This window comes from Nannospalax galili, unplaced genomic scaffold, assembly GCF_000622305.1.
Source record: "Nannospalax galili isolate Female #2095 unplaced genomic scaffold, S.galili_v1.0 scaffold346, whole genome shotgun sequence".
In the NCBI taxonomy this organism is placed as follows: domain Eukaryota; kingdom Metazoa; phylum Chordata; class Mammalia; order Rodentia; family Spalacidae; genus Nannospalax; species Nannospalax galili.
The window spans coordinates 7,267,999-7,288,012 of NW_008357637.1; the positions used below are offsets into that span (position 1 = coordinate 7,267,999).

At 42.3% G+C, this 20,014-nt stretch overlaps 1 protein-coding gene across 2 annotated transcripts in view; it reads right to left on the minus strand.

Annotated features, from left to right (window-relative positions):
• Positions 1-4,005, minus strand: part of Nfe2l2 (nuclear factor, erythroid 2 like 2) — a 34,912-nt gene extending 30,907 nt beyond the window's left edge. The window contains exon 1 of one of the 2 annotated variants that reach the window (XM_008855323.3): positions 3,739-4,005. In XM_008855323.3, coding sequence (XP_008853545.1) covers positions 3,739-3,783 — 45 coding nt within the window. In that variant the 5' untranslated portion in view covers positions 3,784-4,005. The remainder of the gene's footprint in view (positions 1-3,738) is intronic. The other variant, XM_008855321.3, reaches the window with a different exon arrangement.
• Between the last annotated feature and the right edge of the window lie 16,009 nt (positions 4,006-20,014).

Here is a 20,014-nt window from a genome sequence, read left to right on the forward strand (position 1 = left end):
CCTAGGGTTCAGCAGATTTTGAAGTGGGTAGCCTAGGTAATAAAATATCTGGAATTTACACACACCAACAATTAGGTAAATCATCCATCAGACCCAAAAGTCCTGCATCATAGGTAATTCAGACAAATCAATTTAACAATAAAGACCAGGAAATAAAGTACTTAATTTTGAAATGTACTATTCTCAAAATTCCAAGTAAACTTCAAACACATATATCCGAGCCCTTAACAATGGTTTCGATTCATAAGTGCCAAGACAGGGGATTAGTGTTTAATTTGAGCTAACAGGCTTCTGCTAGCTGTTTTCAATTCACCCTCACACTACCACCCCCCCAATTCTATCCACTTTCCTTCAAACCAGCTTAATCCTGTTATATTGTACAACATATCTTTAACTATCAAATTTATTTTTGATTACCAACCCCAAATAAATACCAGATACTGTATCAATAACAAAGCAAACAAATGCAGAGTCCAGCAGCTAAAAGATTTAATTAAGAGGATCAGTGGAAAATGTGAAGCAGACTCCCCGACACTGTTGAAATCCCAGTAGCTTTGAAAACTATTATTACAGGAAGCAACATCCTGCCTCCCTAAATGAAACCACCTAGGCCTCTTATCTATCTTTGTCTTCCTGGACCAGGACCATTCACTCTGGCTGTAACTGAAAGGATCCACACTCCCCCTCCCCTTCACTGTGTCATTAAATGCCTTGGTAAGTGGGGAAGGTACAGATATGAATTTTTATCATTCTCAATCTACCCAGTTGTTAAAGTTCAGTCTTGGTCCAGTCTGGAAGTGGTGATTCAGAGCCTTGAAGGCTATCAAGGTTTGAATTCTACCTCTACTATGCAACAGTTGGGTCACCCTGGAGGAGTCTAGGCCTCTCTCTGTGTGCCCCCTTCCTAACCTGGACACTAGAGATAAAGGTATTTTCTACTGGGTTACTGAGAAATTACTTATCTGAAGCAATTATCATATTGCTTGACTTGCAAAAAGTGCCCAATTATCTAAGTACCAAATTCCTCCTTTGTCCTCAACCTAACCTAGGTTCAAGGAAAAATTAAGGAGATATTTATGCAAATTTTGCTTTTAAATGCCTTTTCTCCTGCAGCTCTTGGGTATAACTCATCCGAAATAAAAAGAAATATGGAGATATCCCATGCCTCTGTCTTCAACTCCTCCTGTAATCCTAAAAGTCATTTTGTTCCCCTAGCGTTGTTTTCAAGTACTCTAGTTAATAAAAACCAAATTTTAAATGATCCTAGTTATTTTCAAGACAGAAAGACTGACGTAATTGTGCGTTTATCCACCTACATGTGGCTTCTGTAATGTCTCAAGAGATTTTTCACATATCTAAAAAGTCAAGTTGTTCTTGCATTCATTCTGGATGATAAACCGGTCCATTTTTTGTGACTTATTTTTTTAAATATTTTATTATTTTTATGTGTATGAGTATATTGCCTGCATGTGAGTGCACCCATGTAGTGCAATGCCGCACAGATGAGAAGAGGGTGTCGGATTCCCCTGGAACTGGAGTTAAGGTCGGTTCATAGCCACCATGTGGGTGCTGGGAATCGAACCTGGGTCCTCTGCAAGAGCAGGCAGTGCTCTTAACTGCTGAGCCATGTCTCAAGCCCCCATTTTTTGTGACTTTCAAAAATAATCTCATTGGTCTAGTCCAAGAGCAACTCCATCTCCCATCGTCAAAAGTACTTTATCTTTCAAAGACACCGGAGAAGGAGAGTGAGTAATAACGGATGGTTCTTTCCATCCAATGGAGATACAGAATCCTACCCTGGGTTTCTTTACTGTCATCCACACATAGTAAAAACCTGTATCCTACTACCACTTCACAATGAGTTAGTTTCTCTAACCATTTGTTCAAATCTTTAACTCAATTCAAATCCTTCGACTATCAAATAATGATTTTAATACGAATCACAAATATGAAATAGATTCTAAGCTTTACTTCATTTTTGTCACTTCAAATATTTGAACTGATGTCTGGAAATAACTACAAATGGACTTACTTTTATCAAACAATTGAAAATTTCACACATAAGGGAAATCAGAACATATGCATTTTTGTACATGAAATGCTATGCTGTAAAGAGAAATACTTAAAATCCAAAGTTCATTTGCATCATGTATCCTTTGGCCAAACGAGCATTCCTTTAGATTACTAATGAACAGCAGAAAATCAGAAGTTTACTTATTTATCCTAATGAAAACCAGGATGAAATAACTGCAATCATTTCTAGGGTCAAGTACAAAGGGTAGAGGACAGTAAATGTAATGTGTTGTCAGTAACTTAAAGGCTTACACTAGGACCTTCGAAATCAGCCTAAAACTTTACATTTAAATAAATTTAACTGTTCTACTAAGTTATACATTCCCTTGAACTAATTTTTTCCCCTAAAACCCCAATTTTGGGAGGACAAGGACAACATAAGTACTTATTTAAAAGTTCCTGAAGTTCGAACAGAAACTGATTTTCACATATAACAATTTATAAAACTTGTTAAAGTGTTATGAAGCTCAAGTGTCTCACCCTCTGTCCTCACAAACGCGAGGCAACATACTAAAGGACTGAGGAGTTAAATTCTCAAACAGCAAAAGAAAAATATTAAGGGCGCTGAAAGTAAACTCAGTAGTAACAGCACAAAAGCGACAGAACTGCTAATCTACAACTCTTACCCTGATAGCAAAGAGCAGAATATCCTGCTTTATGCATTTTTGGAATTGTAATTCTGTAATGCTAAATCCAAAGACAACGCCGCCCAGGGGAAAATAACAATTGCGCAACAGATCAACAGCTCCAACTTGTCCCTTGGCCCCAGTGCGGCGAGGTTTGCACGCTATAAAGCAGGAAAGGGCCAACTGAGGGCCGCCGTGACTGCCAACGAGCCACTGTCACTGAGGCAGAAGCCACGGCCACGCACAGTGTGCCTCACCGCGAGTCGCAGCGCGCAGCGGACTCCGATCTACCTCCGCCGCCAAAGTTCGCGCTTCCTGCCCCGGGGCGAAGGGCCATCCCTGGTCCCCAACCCAAACCACTCCCCTGGCCAGAGGAAGCGCGCGGAGCCGGCCGAGCCGCCGCCCGTCGGGGCATCTGAGCGCACCGGCCACTCGGTGACTTTCTCCTCCGCCCCCGGAGGGCTGGGCTTTGGAGCCCGCTGGTTCAGCGTGATCCCACAGACGAGCGGCTCGGTGGCTGAGAAGGTCCACGGCCCGCTAAGCGGGCGACACCCGCGGAGGTAGCGCCCCGGGGGCGGGGGCCGCCGAGAAGGGGCTCGGAGGCTAGGCGCGGAGCAGACCTCAGCTCCCCCGAGAGCGGCCCCGTGACTAGGCACATTTTTGCCGGCTCCGAGTCTGGGAAGCCGCGCAGCCCCGGAAAGGGCCGGGCCCGGCCGGCTGAGACCGCCAGCGTCCGCCCCCTCCCGCCCCGGGGCCCAGGCCGCGGCTGGGGCTCTCAGCTTCGGGCGCGAGAGACTGCTGGAGACGCAGCCCGAGCCCGAGCCTCGCCCCACGCCCAGGTCGGGCGCTCCCGGGAGCCTCAGGCTCGTTGACGGCCGGGCCGCGGGCGCCAGCCCCCTTCACCTCACCGCCTCTCTCCCGGCCCAGCCCCGGCCCCTGCAGTCCCAGCTCTGACGCTCCCTCCCTCCTGGGGCCACGTCCCCTCGCGCGGCTACCCGCGTCCCGGAACCGCGGTGAAGCTCGAGGGCCTGGGCAGCACCTGCTGGGACTGTAGTCCGGGCGGCGGCAACTCCAAGTCCATCATGCTGAATGCGGACGCTGCGCTGGAGCTCCCCGACGGCGACGCTCTCCCGGAAGCCCAGGCGCGACAGCGACCGTAGCTTCTCCCGGCTTCCCGGGACTAGCACTTCGGCTACTAGCCGGAGTAACCAGCCAGCCGCGGTCCCGCTCCGCCCCCGCCCTCTGGGGGCGGGACTAGAGCCCGGGACCCGGCGAGAGCTTAGGGGCGAGGCAAGAGCCTGAGAGCCTGCTGGGGTGTGAGGTGAGACCAGAGCTTGGGGCGGGGCAAGAGCCTGGGGGCGGGGCAAGGGCTAGAGGCGGGACAAGGGCCTGGGGCGGGGCAAGAGTCTGAAGGCGGGGCAAGGGCTTGGGGCGGGGCAGAGGTGGGACCGGGGCCTGGGGGAGCCGGAACCCGAGGTGGAGCACTGGCCTGGGAAGGGGGCAAGTGCCTGGGGTGGCGGGGCAAGAACTTGGGGACCCAGCAAGAGCCTGAAAATGAGGCGGGAGCGTGGGCGCGTCCTGAAGGGGCTTTCCGCTTTCCTGCCCCAGCGAACGCTGGCCTCTCTGCAGTCCGAGGCGCCGCAAGGTGCGGTGGGCTGCGGTCCCATGGGGTGGGGTACGAGCGGGAGGCCCTGGGCTCCCCGCGCCCTCCCAAGGACAGCGCTCCCCTGCTAGAGATTAGCAGTTGTTTGCCGAAGGTCGCTCGGCCCGGGGCGCTTTGAACAGTTTAAACAGTTGGAGCAAACACGCCCGGAGCCCCAGTGCTATCGGAGCTGCGCCTCCCTGATTTGGACTTGCAGAACCTTGCCCGCTTTATCTCACCCCTGCGGCGGAGAGTGGCGCCAGCCCGGGGGTGGAGGTTCTGGGCTGGGATCCGGGCAGTGCACGCCGCCAACTGCTCCCTGTCCCTGGGACCCACTGAACTTAGGGCCCGAGAGCACTGCCCCTGGGAGACGCGCCCAAGCTGCGAGCTCCTGCTCAATCCTCCGAAGGCCCCCTTTCTCCCACGTGCTCCCCTCGTTGCGGAGGGAGGAGTCTGCAGGCCTGTCAGGGTCACCCACACGAAGCTCACACACCACAAACTGCATCCTTCACTAGTGTGGAATACAGCAATATACGCGTTTCCTTTTCGTGTACTCACAATATAGGTTCCCTCTGCCCCCACCGCCAGTGTTTTATTTTGGATTTTTAAGACGTGGTCGCAGGTCGCCCAGGGTGTCCTTGAACTCCTGATCCTCTTGCCTCCACCTCCCAAATGCTGGTGTTTGTTACAGGCTGTGCTATCAGATCTGGCTGGTGGCGGTGGTGATTGTTTTTACAAGATTCATCCCCAGTACACTCCCCTTGCCCTCTCCCCTCAAAAATGTGATGCATAAAACAGTTGTTGTGAGCTTAGAAAATAAAGTTGAAGGATGCTCGCTGTTTTAATGATTGTAAAACTATAAGGATTATTTGTATCTACCTCTTGTTTTAAATACTGAAGTCTACAACGAATATATCTAAAATTAAAATGTAATTTTAAAAGAATTGCTCACAAAAACGTTAAGAATTTCAAAATATGGGGGGTGGAGAGATGGCTCAACAGTTAAGAACAATGGTTGTTCTTGCAGAAGACCCGGGTTCAAATCCCAGCACCCACATGGCACCTAACAACTGTTGGTAACTCCAGTCCCAGGGGCTCCAACAGCCTCTTCTGACATCCGTGGGCATTGCACGACACGGGTGCACTTACCTACTACATGCAGGCAACACATGCATACACATAAAATAAAAATAATAAATAAAATAAAAAAGAATTTCAGAATATATTGTGATCTAAGTTTTTAAAAAGGATAGGGTTTGTGTTTTCTCTGTGCATTAATAATCTTTCTAATTCTTTAATGTGGCTTACAATTCTTAGCTTGTTGGAATTATTCAAAACCAACTGAAGCTCATAGTAATTTTACTATTTCATTCAAAAACCAGAGAGAGAGAGAGAGAGAGAGAGAGAGAGAGCTGACTATAGCGGATCAACTACTACAAAAAAAAAAACAAAAACTGCAAAGAACTCACTTTCTTTTGGTTACATAATTTGACACTCCCAGGATTTCTGTGTAAACTTTTATGTTCAAATATTCCTTGAGATAAATAGAGCCTAAATTAATTACTTGTAATTGAAGCAAACCTCTTCAACTTGAATTAAACCTTTCATCTGTTAGATGAAAAGCCTGCAAAATGATCTGCACATTGAAAACAAGCTTGTTTAGAAAGATTCTGACATGAAAGAGGGAGAGACATAATAGTGAAATTACATTTCTGCGTCAAAGAAGGAGGCAAGATAGCATTAGCTCTTCAGGTTATTTATTGGAACGACTACATCTGAGAAGACAATGAGGCCAGGAGGTAGAAGATGCCAAAGTCCTGACATAGTTATTGCCTTGAAGGAGTTTATAAAGTATTTGCATTTCCTTGTTAAGCAACATTTCCATTGAGTTTGGCTGAGTGAAATAACCATTACCTTTACAAAACTGCAGTTTTCTGAGTGTATATTATTTCAGGCACCTGCAGAGTGCATATTTTCAAAGGGAGGAGAGCAGTATGATCAGAGCCCGAACATGTTAAAGAAAGGAAACTAAACACAGGTAAAACTCTTTGGCATTGAATGGTGGGTTCAGCTTAAGAAAATGGAACCTCTGTCTCAGACCACCCAAGTCAAGGAGGTTCCTAATCTTGGCAGACACTGAAATACAATTGTCCTTATGTGAAAGGCCAAGCGTGGCCCTGCCCTGTAAACTTTCACTTTGTGCCATGGGAGCAATAATGCTGCTTGCTGAGAAGATGAGGGAGCAGGAAAGCAGATGTGCTGGTTTTCCCCTCCTGGTCTGGTGCCAGGGGAGCCCCTTTACTGCCAGGCTCTCAATTTTTTTCCTTTTTTTAGGGGGACAGTGCTGGGATCTAGCCCAGGGCCTTTACATATTAGGCAAGAGCTCTGTCACTGAGCACCTCTACTGTTTCATCTCCCCCCACAGATAGCAGACGACTATTCTACTCGTTTCAGCCTAGTCAACCCAAATTACATAAATTACTTTCAATCACCAAGTTTGAAAGTCGTTTGTTTCCTAACAGTAGATAATCAAAAAGGACATACATCGAGCCTCAGCAGCAGACTGTCCTGTATGCCTTGTTTGTTTACCATTACTAAAAGCACATATAAGGACTCTACTTAGTGATTATTTTAAATAAGAGCCTCAGACCTCAGAAGCCAATTGACTTCTCTGGGAATGAGGAAGGTATCTTTCCCATAATAATTGCTTGTTGCTACTTACAAAGTAAATGACCTCATCACACAATGCATCTATTTCAGACCATTAGATAGATGCTGGTGAGATACCCTCATTAAAATACACTCAGAGAGCACAAGACATCTCATCAGCTAAATAGATGGTAGTATAAATGCATACAGAGTTTCTGACCCTGACATGACCTCATTTATACCAGTTATATAAGATGCTTGCTGAATAGCTGCTAAGGGTATTTGAACTTGAGGAGCGACCTGCCCAGTGGATAAACTGAACTCCAGCACAGCAGTGTTCGAAATAATTGGTGTGTTAATTTCAAAACACACCTGTAACCTTGGTTCTCTGGTTTGGACACCTCACTATGCAAACTTCAGGTACAAAGAACTGTACCTCTCCAAATCCAGTTTTAACTAGTGTTGTTTTCCTGTTCCTGATAGAAACAGTGCTCTGTAGGAGGAGGGTGCAGGGAGGAAAGGAAAAAAACCCAGAGGTTTGAAGAGTTCTTTTGAGTTCATATCTCTATAAAATATATGTAAATGGGAAAAGAACTGAATGAACATGCTCCACAATGTCAACCAGCTAATCCAGTCAGATGGAGACTAGTGGTTTTATTCTTCTCATTTTTGCCTGTCTGTATTTTCCTATATGAGAAATACATTACTTTAAAAACTATTTTTATTACTTTTTTATTTTATATGTATGAGTGTATTGCTTGCATGTAGGTAGGTGCACCTGTGCCGTGCAATGCCTGCGGAGGTCGGAAGAGGGCATTGGATCCCCTGGAACTGGAGTTACAGACAGTTGTTAGCTGCCATGTGAGTGCTGGGAATCGAATCTGGGTCCTCTGCAAGAGCAGCCAGTGCTCTTAACGGCTGAGCCATCTCTCATGCCCAGAAATACATTACTTTTAAAAGAAAAGTGATAAAAGGAAGGTGGAGGTGAGCTACAAAGATGAGGAGCGTAATACTTTTTCCATAAGCCACTGAATCCATTTTATTTTCAAACTGAATTTTAACTACAGGGCTTACAGATATATTCATTTTTATTTACTTGAGTAGAGCTTGGAAAAATGGACTGTATCTTGAGGTATGGTTGTGTTAAGGTCTAAAGATCCTTTTCTCTTTCAATATACTGCTATATTTGTAAAGTTTTGCTCAGCAGGAGTTCACAACAATGGAACTTTATGAGTAGAGACAAAAAATTGTATTTTCGGAGTGAAGTGCAAAACTTCCCATATCTCACACTGCTGTGTAGGGACAATAAATGAAACACAGAGGCCCAAACCTAGGCCCACAATGCTGATCTGCAAGTAATAATGAGGTAGAATATGAAATACTTTTCATTTTCATATTTTTTCTTTAAAAAAATTTAAAATTACATTTATTTATTTTGTGTGTATGTGCATGTGTGTGCCATGGTACATGTATAGAGGTCAGAGGGCAACTTGTGGGGATTGGTTTTCTTCTTCGCCCTCAGGGGTCCCAGGGATGGAACTCAAGTCATCAGCATGATAGCAAGCACCTTTATGTGCTTACCTGATGGAACATCTTACAGGCCTTTCTTTTGTATTTTTCTATGTTCAAATCTTTTTATTCTTTTGGTCTTTTGGTTCTGTAGCCCCAGCTGGCCTGGAACTCACTATGTAGACCAGGCTGGCCTTAAACTCACAGAGATCCACCTGCCTCTGCCTCCCGAGTGCTGAGATTAAAGGCATGTGCCACCACTCCCAGCTCTGTTCAAATTTTTACTGAAAATATTTTTAGAATTAAGGGAAAAGTAATTCAACTGTTTTCATTTTGGACAAACAAAAGTCTGAATGCAGTGAATGGAAGAACAATTTGGACAAACAAAAGTCTGAATGCAGTGAATGGAAGAACAACACATCCTGGTAGACAGGACTTGAAGATAAAAGCCTGTGCCATTCTCAAACGTGGAAAGGAAGTCATATTTGCTGGAGATTTTTCTCCTGTCATCTTTTTAGCCCATGGACTTTCATTTTTGCCCTTTGAATAATATTAAAATTTAAAGAAACCTTAGACATCTTCTGGCCCAGAAATGGCAAGTGGGTTTCTCTCTTTGTCTTCCTTTTCTTTGCCCCCTCCCCCTTTCCTTTGGGACAAGATCTTGCTACATAGCCCAGCCTCCCCTTGAACTCACAGCAGTCTTCCAGCATCAGCCTCGTACATGCTAGGGTTATAGGCATGCACTCTACCAAAGCAAGCAGGTCTCGTTTTGATTGTCAATTCAAATCTCTTAAGCAATGGTTACCTATGAAGCTTTGCTGAATATTCAGAAGTAGCTCCCTAAGTTCCTTTTGTCACTTCCCTCATAAATTCAGCATCGAACCCAGAGCCTTAAACATGCCGGACAAGCACTGTACGACTCCTATTACCCAATTTGGTATGTCTTCCGTGGCACAAAACTGCAGGACTAGTGGCATTTATCAGAGATTTTTCCTTTCTGACCCCGATCAGCCTTTTACTTTTACATTTGAAGAAACTAGGGGTCATCTGGTTACCAGTGATCACACAGCTATGGACAGAATTAGAGACAGAATGACATTTCTCAACTCCTGTCATTGTGTTTATCCCACACAAACAAACCGAGTTGGACTTTGAAGGCAAATCTTGTATTGAGCCATACTTAAGGGGTCAGATATAAATATTATTTACATACTCATTTGTTATTTTGGGAAGGATTAATAATCAAGTTATTAATGATAATAGCTATTGCATATATTTTGTAAACATTCCCTACAAATCCAGGAGATGTGACTGAACCTGATATAAATTAGATGAGAGAATATTTTTAAGTGATTGACTGAAAGCTCAAGAAAAATTGCAGTCTGAAAATGGGTGGTTCCAAAGCCCAAGCTTAGTCCACCGGTCAGGACTCCGGAATCTCTTGGAGTGTGCTATATTTACTGAGAGCACTCCACTCACAGCAAAGCTCCCTGAAGATTACATTTTTCCACATTGTGTTTAATTAATTCCCCATACACAGAACAACAAAGTATGTTTCACTAGAGAGAAAACTTGCAAACAAATATGATAACAGATTTCCACTTCAAGAACTTCAAAGTGAAGGGCAGAGAGAAAGTCAGTGGTAGGGTTTTCATTTCCCTCCTATGAGAAGGTCTGAGAACAAGGCATAAAATATACTAATAAGCCCATAAGCTATTAAACCTTTGGAATTTGTTCTAAGAAATTAAATTCCTCTAGTTGTGTGTTTCTTAAAAACCTTACCTTCAGGTGAACTTTAACATCAGCTTAGACCTAGCCCTCCCTCCAGGCGAGGTTCCGGTTACTGCCCACTTTTTCTCCCTCCAGATGGAAAGATGGACTGTATCAGTCTCTGGAGTCATAAACATAAAAATCTTGTGTTGGAAATGTATTAATTCACTGGCAACCAATATGAGAAGAGGAACTTTCCCTTTTAGCATTCATTGCATGCTTGTTATTTATGCTAATAGTCATTTTTAGACTAGTTCTAAAATTTTTAGATTCTTTTCCTACAACACATTAGGGCTATGAATAGTAACAACCTAAAACAAAAGTGAATATTTATTGATTGATTGATGGGGATTGTGTGCTTTAAATGCATTAGTTCATTTAGTTCTCTCTCAAAAAAGGATAATTAAAAAACAATAATACAAAAAAAAACCCATAAGTTCATTGTTACCCAACTTAAGAAGTGAGGAGATAGCCTGGCATGGTGGCACACACGTTTAATCCCAGCTCTTGGGAGGCAGAGGCAGGCAGATCTCTGTGAGTTCAAGGCCAGCCTGGTCTACATAGCAAGTTCCAGTTCAGCTGGGGCTGCCACCAAGCCTGACAACCTGAATTCAATCCCTGGGACCCATAAAGGTGGAAGGAGAGATCCAACTCCTGAAAGTTGTCCTTTGACCTCCATACATGTGCTGTGGTGCACACACACATACACACACACACACACACACACACACATGAATAAATAAAACAATAAAATTTTTTAAAAGAAGGGACTACACAGAATAATTTTATTTGTTTAAGCACTTAGTAAGTAGCTGAACCCTGCCTCTGACTTTTGTTTGTTTTTGTCTTTGAGAAGGCTCTGACTTTGGAACCCAACTGTCCTCTAATTTTTGTTGAACTTCCTGTCTCTGCCTCCTATGTGCTATGATTACAGGCATGTGCTAACATGTTCTGCTTAAGTTCCTAAGTGTGAATGTATACTATGTCTGAAGAATGTTTGAAAAATTTTCAAGATTAATTTGGAAAGTTGTGTAGAGTATTTCCTTTTTATTTTTTTTTAATGTTTTGCAAGAAAAATGTCCTGACAATGTATTATCATTTTTTTTTAAAGTTGAATATTTAGTGCAAAACATGCTTCTTGGGGAGTGGGGTGAGGGTTGAGGGAGGATGAACCAAAGTTTAATATGGATTCAACTTCCAAGGCCCCTAGAGTACAGAAATAAAACATCACAATTGAGCTGGGCCTTATGGCACACTCCTTTAATCCCCAAACTCAGCAGGCAGAGGCAGGCGGATCCCTGTGAGATTCAGGTCAGCTGGGGCAACAGCAAGACCTGTCTTTAAAAAAAAAATTACAGTTATGGCTGGAGAGATGGCTCAGCAGTTAAGAACACTGGTTGTTCTTGCAGAAGACCTGGGTTCGAATCCCAGCACCCACACAGCAGCTAACAACTGTCCATAACTCCAGTTCCAGGGGATCTGATAGCCTCTTCTATCCTCCGCGGGCATTTCACGGCATGGGTGCACTTACCTACATGCAGGCAATACACACATACACATAAAAAAATTTTTTTTAAAAACTACAATTATCTTTAGCCAGCAATAACAGAGAGTCACCCTGACAGTGGCCTGGGACTTTTTCTTTATTTTATGCAAAATTTCTTCCTTCCTTCCTTCTTTCCTTTCTTTTCTTTTTGGGAGGTGCTAGGAGTTGAAGTCAGGGCCTTACTTCTGCTAGGCAATTTTCTTTAAAAAAAAATTTTTTTTTATTGAGGTTAAACTGACATAACCATAAAAGACACATATTTAAAATATACAATTTACTAAGTACCCATATACACCTGCACACACTCAGGAAGCCATCACCATAATCAGGACAATGAATGTATTCATCACCCCAGAACTTTGCTCTCTTTTTCGTTGGTGGGAATTAAACCCAGTCCTCACACCTGCTAGGGTAACGCTCTACCACTGAACTGCATTCTTGGTAGGAAGTTTGCTTTGGGTTCGATTTTAATCCTGGTTCTCCCTGCCTTATTTCCCTTCTCAGGCATCCAGTGGTCTCCTTTCTGAAGCAATAGTTTAGTTTGATATTCTAGAATATCATAAATGGAATCCTATAATGTGGCCTCTCTTTAATCTGACTTTGTGCTGGATAGCTTTAGTATCAACTTGACACACCTGGGTTGAAGGAGCCTCAACTGGGGAATTTCCTCCATTGGACTACCTGTGGCCATGTCTGTGGGGCATCTTCTTGATGAGTGATGTGGGAGGGGGGAGCGCCCTATAGGTGGTGCCACCCCTGGGCAGGTGGGCCTGTGTTGCATAAGAAAGCAAGCTGAGCAGGGGCCAGGGGAGCAAGCCAGTAAGCAGCATTCCTCCATGGCCTGTGCTCCAGCTCCTGCCTCCAGGTTCCTGCCCTGAGTTCCTACCTTGGGTTCCCTGATGAACTGTGACCCGGGAGATATAAGCTGAATAAACCCTTTCCTCTCCAACTTGGTATTGATCAGAGTGTTTTGTCACAGCAATGGAGAAACCAACCAGAACAAACTTCTTTTATTTAGCATAATTGAGACTCATCAATAGCTAATTCTTTTTCATGTATTCCATTGTGTAAGTATTTCAGACTTTGTTTATCTAGTCACATGTTGACATTGGGTTGTTTTCTTTTTTTTACTTTACAAATAAAGCTTTAGAATATTCTTTTTTATATTTTATTATTTTTATTTTATGTGTATGAGTATATTGCCTACATGTATGTATAAGTGCACTTGTGTCTCAAAATGCCCATGGAAGTCAGAAGAGGGCATCAGATTCCCTAGAACTGGAGTTATAAACAGCTGTTAGCTGCCATGTGGGTGCTGGGAACTGAACCTGGGTCTTCTGCAAGAGCAGACAGTGCTCTTAACCACTGAGCCATCTCTAACCCTTTAGAACATTCTTGTTCAAATCTTCATTTGAACAATCATGTCATTTCTCTTGGGTAAATACCTAGAAGTAAAATGATTGGGTCTCATGAAATGAGTATGTTTGACTCTGTAAGAATTGTCAGACATTTTTCCTTAGTTGCTGTATCATTCGCATTCCTATCAGCAATGTATTAGAGTTTAAATTGTTCCCCACCCTTGACAAGACTACCTGGTATAGTCATTTTTAAAGTATATCTATTATGTATTTTGTAGTTATATGTGTATATAAACACTCATAATTGTAATTTTCCAAGATGTTGGCTATATTCATCACACAATCTTTTTATTATTATTATTTTGCTTTTTTGAGACAGGGTCTCACTACTTAGCCCCAGCTGGCCTGGAAGTTGATATGTAGGCCAGGCTGGCCTCTGTCTCACAGAGATCCACCTGCCTCTGCCTCCCACATGCTGGGATTAAAGGTATGTGTGTCACCATGCCTGACCATACAATCTTTTGAAAGATTTCTTTTTATTTTATATGTATGAGTGGTTGCCTACATGTATGTAAGTGCACCTGTGTCATGCAGTGTCCATGGAAACCGGAAGAGGGAGTCAGATCCCCTGGAACTGGAATTATGGACAGTTGTTCACCACTATGTGGGTGCTGGGAACCAAACCCAGGTCCTCTCTAAGAGCAGTTAGTGTTCTTAACCACTGGGCCATCTTCTAGCCCCAGCACAATAGTTTTAATGTATAATGTGATGTTTTCTGTACATTGACTGAGAAGAGGGGCTGCATCCCCCCAATAAGTTTCATCCTTACAATAAGTAATATTTCATTATTACTATTGGGGCTGGGGAGTTGACTCAGTGGTTAAGAGCACTCATTGCTCTTGCAGAGGATGCAGGTTCGATTCCCAGCATGGAGGCTCACAACTGCCTGTAACTCCAGTTTCAGAGGCTCTGACACCTTCTTCTGGCCTCCAAGAGTGCTAGGCATGCACATGGTATACATACATACATGCAAGCAAACAACAAAAATGCATAAAACAAAAATGTCCAGAGGTCAATGTTGGTGCCTTCCTTTATCACTCTCCACCTTAGTTTTTGAGGCAGGATTTCTGAACCTGGAATTCACTGGTTTGGCTAGGCTGGCTGGCCAATGAGCTCCAGGGATCCTTCTGCCTCCACCCCTGGGTTAAAGGCTGGGATTACGGATGTGTACTACGGCAACTGGCTTTTTTACATGGGTGTTGGGGATCTGAACTCAAGTCCTCATGTTTGTATAGCAAGCACTTTACCCACTGAGCCATCCCAGGCTTCTGAATTGCAATTTTTTTCAATACTTCATTTATTATTTTATTTTATGTGTATGAGTATATTGCCTGCCTATATGCAAGTGCACCTGTGTTATGCAATGTCCTTGGAGGTCAGAAGAGGATGTTGGATCCCCCTATGGGTGGTTGTTAGCCACCATGGGGGTGCTGGGAACTGAACCCAGGTCCTCTGCAAAAGCAGCCAGTGCTCTTAACCACTGAGCCATCTCCCCAGCCCTTCAATTACTTTTTTTTTTTTTTTTTTTTTTTTTTTTTTTTTTTTTTTAGACAGGGTCTCAAAAGAGGACGATAAATCTTTCACTGTGATATATCAAAATAATCAAACTCACAAAGATCCACCTGCCTCTGCCTCCCAAGTGCTGGGATTAAAGGCGTGTACCACCACGCCTGGCCTCAATTGCCTTTTTAAAACCACAACCACTACTTATTTCCTTTTCTTTCTTGGCTGTTCCCCTTTGAACTCCTAATTGTTACCATAAATAATTTTAATCAAATTAACTCAAACAAATCATCTACTAACTACCCTGTTCAGGTCCTTGCACTTTTATCCTTTTATATTTTGTTTATCATGTGTATGTACTCACATTTATGTCACAGCACACAAAAGATCGGAGGACAGCTTTCAGGAGTTGGTTCTTTCCTTATGTGGGTTCTTTTTTTTAATTTTTACTTATTATTTTTATTTTATGTGTATTCATGTATTGCCTGCATGTAGGTAAGTGCACCTGTGTCATGCAATGCCCCCAGAGGTCAGATGAAGCTGTTAGATTCCCTGGGACTTGAGTTACCGACAATTGTTAGCTGCCATGTGGGTGCTGGGATTTGAACCTGGGTCTTCTGCAAGAATAACCAATGTTCTTAACTGCTGAGCCATCTCTCCAGCCCCTCTTATGCGGGTTTTGAGGCTCGAACTCAGGTTGGCAGGCTTCGTGACAAGTACCTTTACCCACTGAGCCATCTCGCCAGCCGAGTTTATCTTTTTAAAAGACCTTAAATACAAAATAGATATATATTTTGTGAGCCTGGCTTGGTGTGCATACCTGCAGTGCCAGGACTTGGGAGGCTGAGGCAAGAGGATAAAGTTGAACAGCTTGGTTACATAAGTGAGACATCGTTCAAAAAAACAACAAAAGGATTTATGTTTTGTGACAATACTGATTCATAAGATAGATCTTTTTTGTTTATTTTGTCTTCCTTTGTACACTGGAATTTTCCAGAATGGAACATTATGGAGACATTTCACATTGATGTTTAATCAATTCAGGCTACCGAGGAGCCTGTGTTAGCAAGCAGTAGTAAATATGTTTTGTTGTTGTTGTTGTTTCGTGTTTTGTTTTGTTTTGAGTTAGAGTCTCACAATGTAACCCTGCCTGGCCTGCAATTCACTGTGTAGACCAGGCTGGCTTTGGCCTCATAGAGATCCACTTGCCTCAGCCTCCTAAGTGCTGCAGTTAAAGGTGTGCACCACCATGACCAGCCAGTAAATTTGTACTTTTGTTGCCCACTCCAGTAGGAAAGTCTGATGATACTAACAGTTGTCCTCCTTATAATCAGTTTAATATAGTAAAAGTATGTGTGCTGTGGGGAGAGCCCCACATGAAGCTTGGCTTTCTTGAGCACTGACTCTGCCCAAAGTGCTGCTTCCCAAAGTCTTACATCTTCATTGCTAATCTTCACAACCATTTACAGGTGATAAAGCCCAGTTCAGTTTGATTTGGGAACTTGGCCAAGGTCACATAGTTCTATGATTCAGTCACTTAGTTTGAGTTCTAAGGCAGAGCTTATGTGCAATACTGGGCTTAGCTCATTCCCAAAACCTTTGCTCTTTTCACTGGATCAGGCTAGCCACAAAGTATCACCCAATGCTTTGTGAATAATTAAACACCGTAGGGCTTATGACCTATACTTTAAGCTGCTGACACGTTAAGTATATGACATAATTTGAAAAGGAAACAGTTCTATGCTATAGGACTACAGTACAGTTAAACAGCTATGCTATACTTTACATATTAAAATTCAAATTAACGTGTTCAAAAATTTACTTTTCTTTTTCTGCATGTGACATCTTTTTTCTTTTGAGTGGTGGTAACTGGCTCTGGGCACAGTAAGGGGAGATCTACTGGGAGACCAAAAGCAGCTATATTGTGAGAGTTTAGGGAACATGCCCTCCTTGCTTGCTGCTTACCAGGCTTCTACTATTGACCCAAATCTGTAAGCACATAATAGAGAAATTATAAGGGCTCCTAAAAGCCTGAATCTGATTGTTAGTGGTTAATGGATGAATTTGAACAATATCACTCTCAGAAGTATGTTTCAAATTTTACAGTCAGATTCCATTGTCCAAGGTCTTCAAAGCCAACTTAGTACCAGATTAGTACCAGATTTGATCATGGCACTTTGCTCCAATTATATGTTTTGCTAAGGATCAACTTCATAATCTGAAATTTTTATTGTATGTTTGTATCTGCTCTGAGTGCCCCTGTGAATTGATAATTCACCAAAGAGCTAGTGCCTTGCCTAGGTGTGGTAGTGCATGTCTGCAATACCAGCAATTGGGAGGCTGAGGATGGCAAATTCAAGGCCAGCCTGGACCACATACTACCCTGTCTCAAAACAACACACACACACACACACACACACACACACAAACACTAAAGAAGAATCAGGTACCCTTTTAAAAAATAATATAAAACCTCATAGTATCTTTAGAGACATAATATACTTGAAATACTCAAAAGGCATGGAGCTGAGCAGCTCAAAGAAAATTTAAGGTTATAGGAAAGATCGAGAATAAAATAAAAGGCAAAAAAAAAAAAGGAAAACAGTAACTTCATTTACATGTTGATCATTTAACATAAAGAGTTGTAATGAGTGAAAGGAGCAGTGGCCTGTCATTCAAGGGGCTCCCTGAACCCCAGAAATGCATGTGTTTACACCTACAATGTAAAAAATTTCTCCAGGGACTAGATAGATGGCTCAGCAGTTAAGAGCAGTGACTGCTCTTGCAGAGAACCCGGGTTCAATTCCTAGCACCCACATAGTGGCAAACAACCATTCATAACTCCAGTTCCAGGGGATCAGGCACCCTCTTCTGACCTCTGTGGGCATTGCATGACACAGGTGCCCTTACACACACACACAGGCAATATGCTCATACACATAAAATAAAAATAATAAGTAAGATACTTTAAAAAGATTTCTCTAAGAAATTCTCTGTGAAACTGAGATTTTAACATTCAAATGACAATTGGGTATCTCAACAGTTTTTCCTACTTTTTCTACTTCTACATTTTCTACATTTCTCTGCCTGTATTTCAACAAGTCCTGCTGGATGCTGTGGTACAGAGAATGTAAGAACTCTAGGCAGGCAGATCTGGGTTTAATTTTTTGCCAGCTGTATGACACTGGGAAAGTTCCTTAATCTCACTGACAAGTTTCCTGGCCTTTAAAATGAAGCTTGTTGTGAGGCTAACTGGCAAAAAAAAAAAAAAAAAAAAAAAAAAAAAAGGCATTCAAAGCTACTTATAAAGAGGAAGAGGAGTTAGATGTTCTGACATAACCATCTGAAAATGAAATTTGGGCCAATTCGATGGCTCAACTGGTAAAAGTGCTTGCTACCAAGCCTGACAACCTGAGTTCAATCTGAGTTCAGTCCCTGGGACCTATATGACAGAAGAAGAGAAATGATTTCTTAAAGTTATTCTCTGATCCCCACAGGCATGTTGTGGTGCATGTGTGCACACAGATACACACAAAATAAATACAATGTAAATGTTAAAAAAAAACTTACTTTGTGAAAAATATTGATATAATACTAGCCAGTGCATAAATGCAAAATAATTGATTATTTTTTTAAATAAATTCATGTTTTTTGTTTTACTTTGTTTTGTTGAGACAGGGTCTCACCATGTAGCACTGTCTGGTATGTAACTCATTTGTAGATCATGCTGGCACATCTCTAGACAGAGATCCACTGGCATCTACCTCCTGAGTGCTGAATTAAAATATTGCATGTTATTTGACATAATGAAAAGGAATGCCCTTTAGGAGGCTAGAGAGACAGCTCAGTGATTACTGGTACTTGTTGCTCTTACAGAGGATCAGAGTTCAGTTCCCAGCAGCCACATTGTGTAGCTCACTGCCTCTAGCTGTAGCTCCAGGGGATCCAACACCCTCTTCCAGACTCTGTGGGCACCCATGTTCATATGTGCACAAGTACACAGAGAGACACAAACACACATAAATTAAAAAAAAGATCTTTTCTTTTTCTTTTTGTCTTTTCTTTTCTTTCTTTCTTTCTTTCTTTCTTTCTTTTTTTTTTTTTGAGACAAGGTCTCCCTGTAGCCCCAGCTGGCCTGAAACTCACTATGTAGACCAGGCTCTCTTTGATCCTACAGAGATCCACCTGCTTCTCCCTCCTGAGTGCTGGGGTTAAAGGCATGTGCCACCATACCTGGCTAAAAAAATCTTTAAAAAATGGTAAATACTCTTCAGAGTTTGAGATACCTAGAGATTCTGCAAGATAAAAACAAAGGAGTTGGTTAAGACTTCAAAGCCCTCAAGAACTCCAAACTGTTACCCGTATCACTTTTACTTTACCTGACATAGGGACACAGTGGATAAACAATAGACATTGCTTAATTGAATGGATGATCTCTTGAATAAAGTACTGATTTCTAAAGTTTCTCCTAACATCAATATGCTGCTTTATTAGGATTAGGGGAGAGGGTGTTATATAAACATTATTTTGTTGTGTTTTGTTATAGCAAATGTTTTACAGTATCAACTGTTGGTTGGCAAAAGCCCTTGATATTTAGTTGAAAAGTTGTATATCTTTTTGTTAAATATTTATAGCTTTTTTTCTACCCCTTAAAGAATTTTCTGATATGAAGGAACATGGTCTCTATAAAGAAAATATTTCTTTTTTTGTGCTAGTGGACTATTCAGCTCCATTTGGAAATATTTTTGATAATGCTAGTGAAAAATAAGGATTATTCTTTATGACTCTTTACAATTGTAATGCAGAGCCCTTGCTGGCTCAATTCTGTGGTCCTATGGCCAAGGATTTGCACACAGTATAAACATTTTCATTTATTTGCATGTTAACATCTTAATTTCAGAGCTACAAAATACTTGATCCATCAGAAGTAAGGCCTCTAACAGTTCACTTTAAATTGCTACCTAATTCAGAATTATTTTCCACTTCCAACCTCACATACAACTGAGCTCTCATGGGCTGAGTATGTTATATGAACCTAGAGCCTCCATGGAACCTGCAGAGGATCATTATTCAAACAGCTTATCTTTGTCTAAGTGGATTTGGCATCTCCACAACAAGATTTCTGAGACCTAGAATGAGTGCTTTCCTGAGTTATATGCAGACTGTTGGCATCTTGAGTGGTCCGGTTAGAGATATGCGAATGTTGCTTTTTGCCTTACATATTTCTGCATTATTTCATGTTTTTAATGAATAGCTTTAAATATATTTATTATATTTA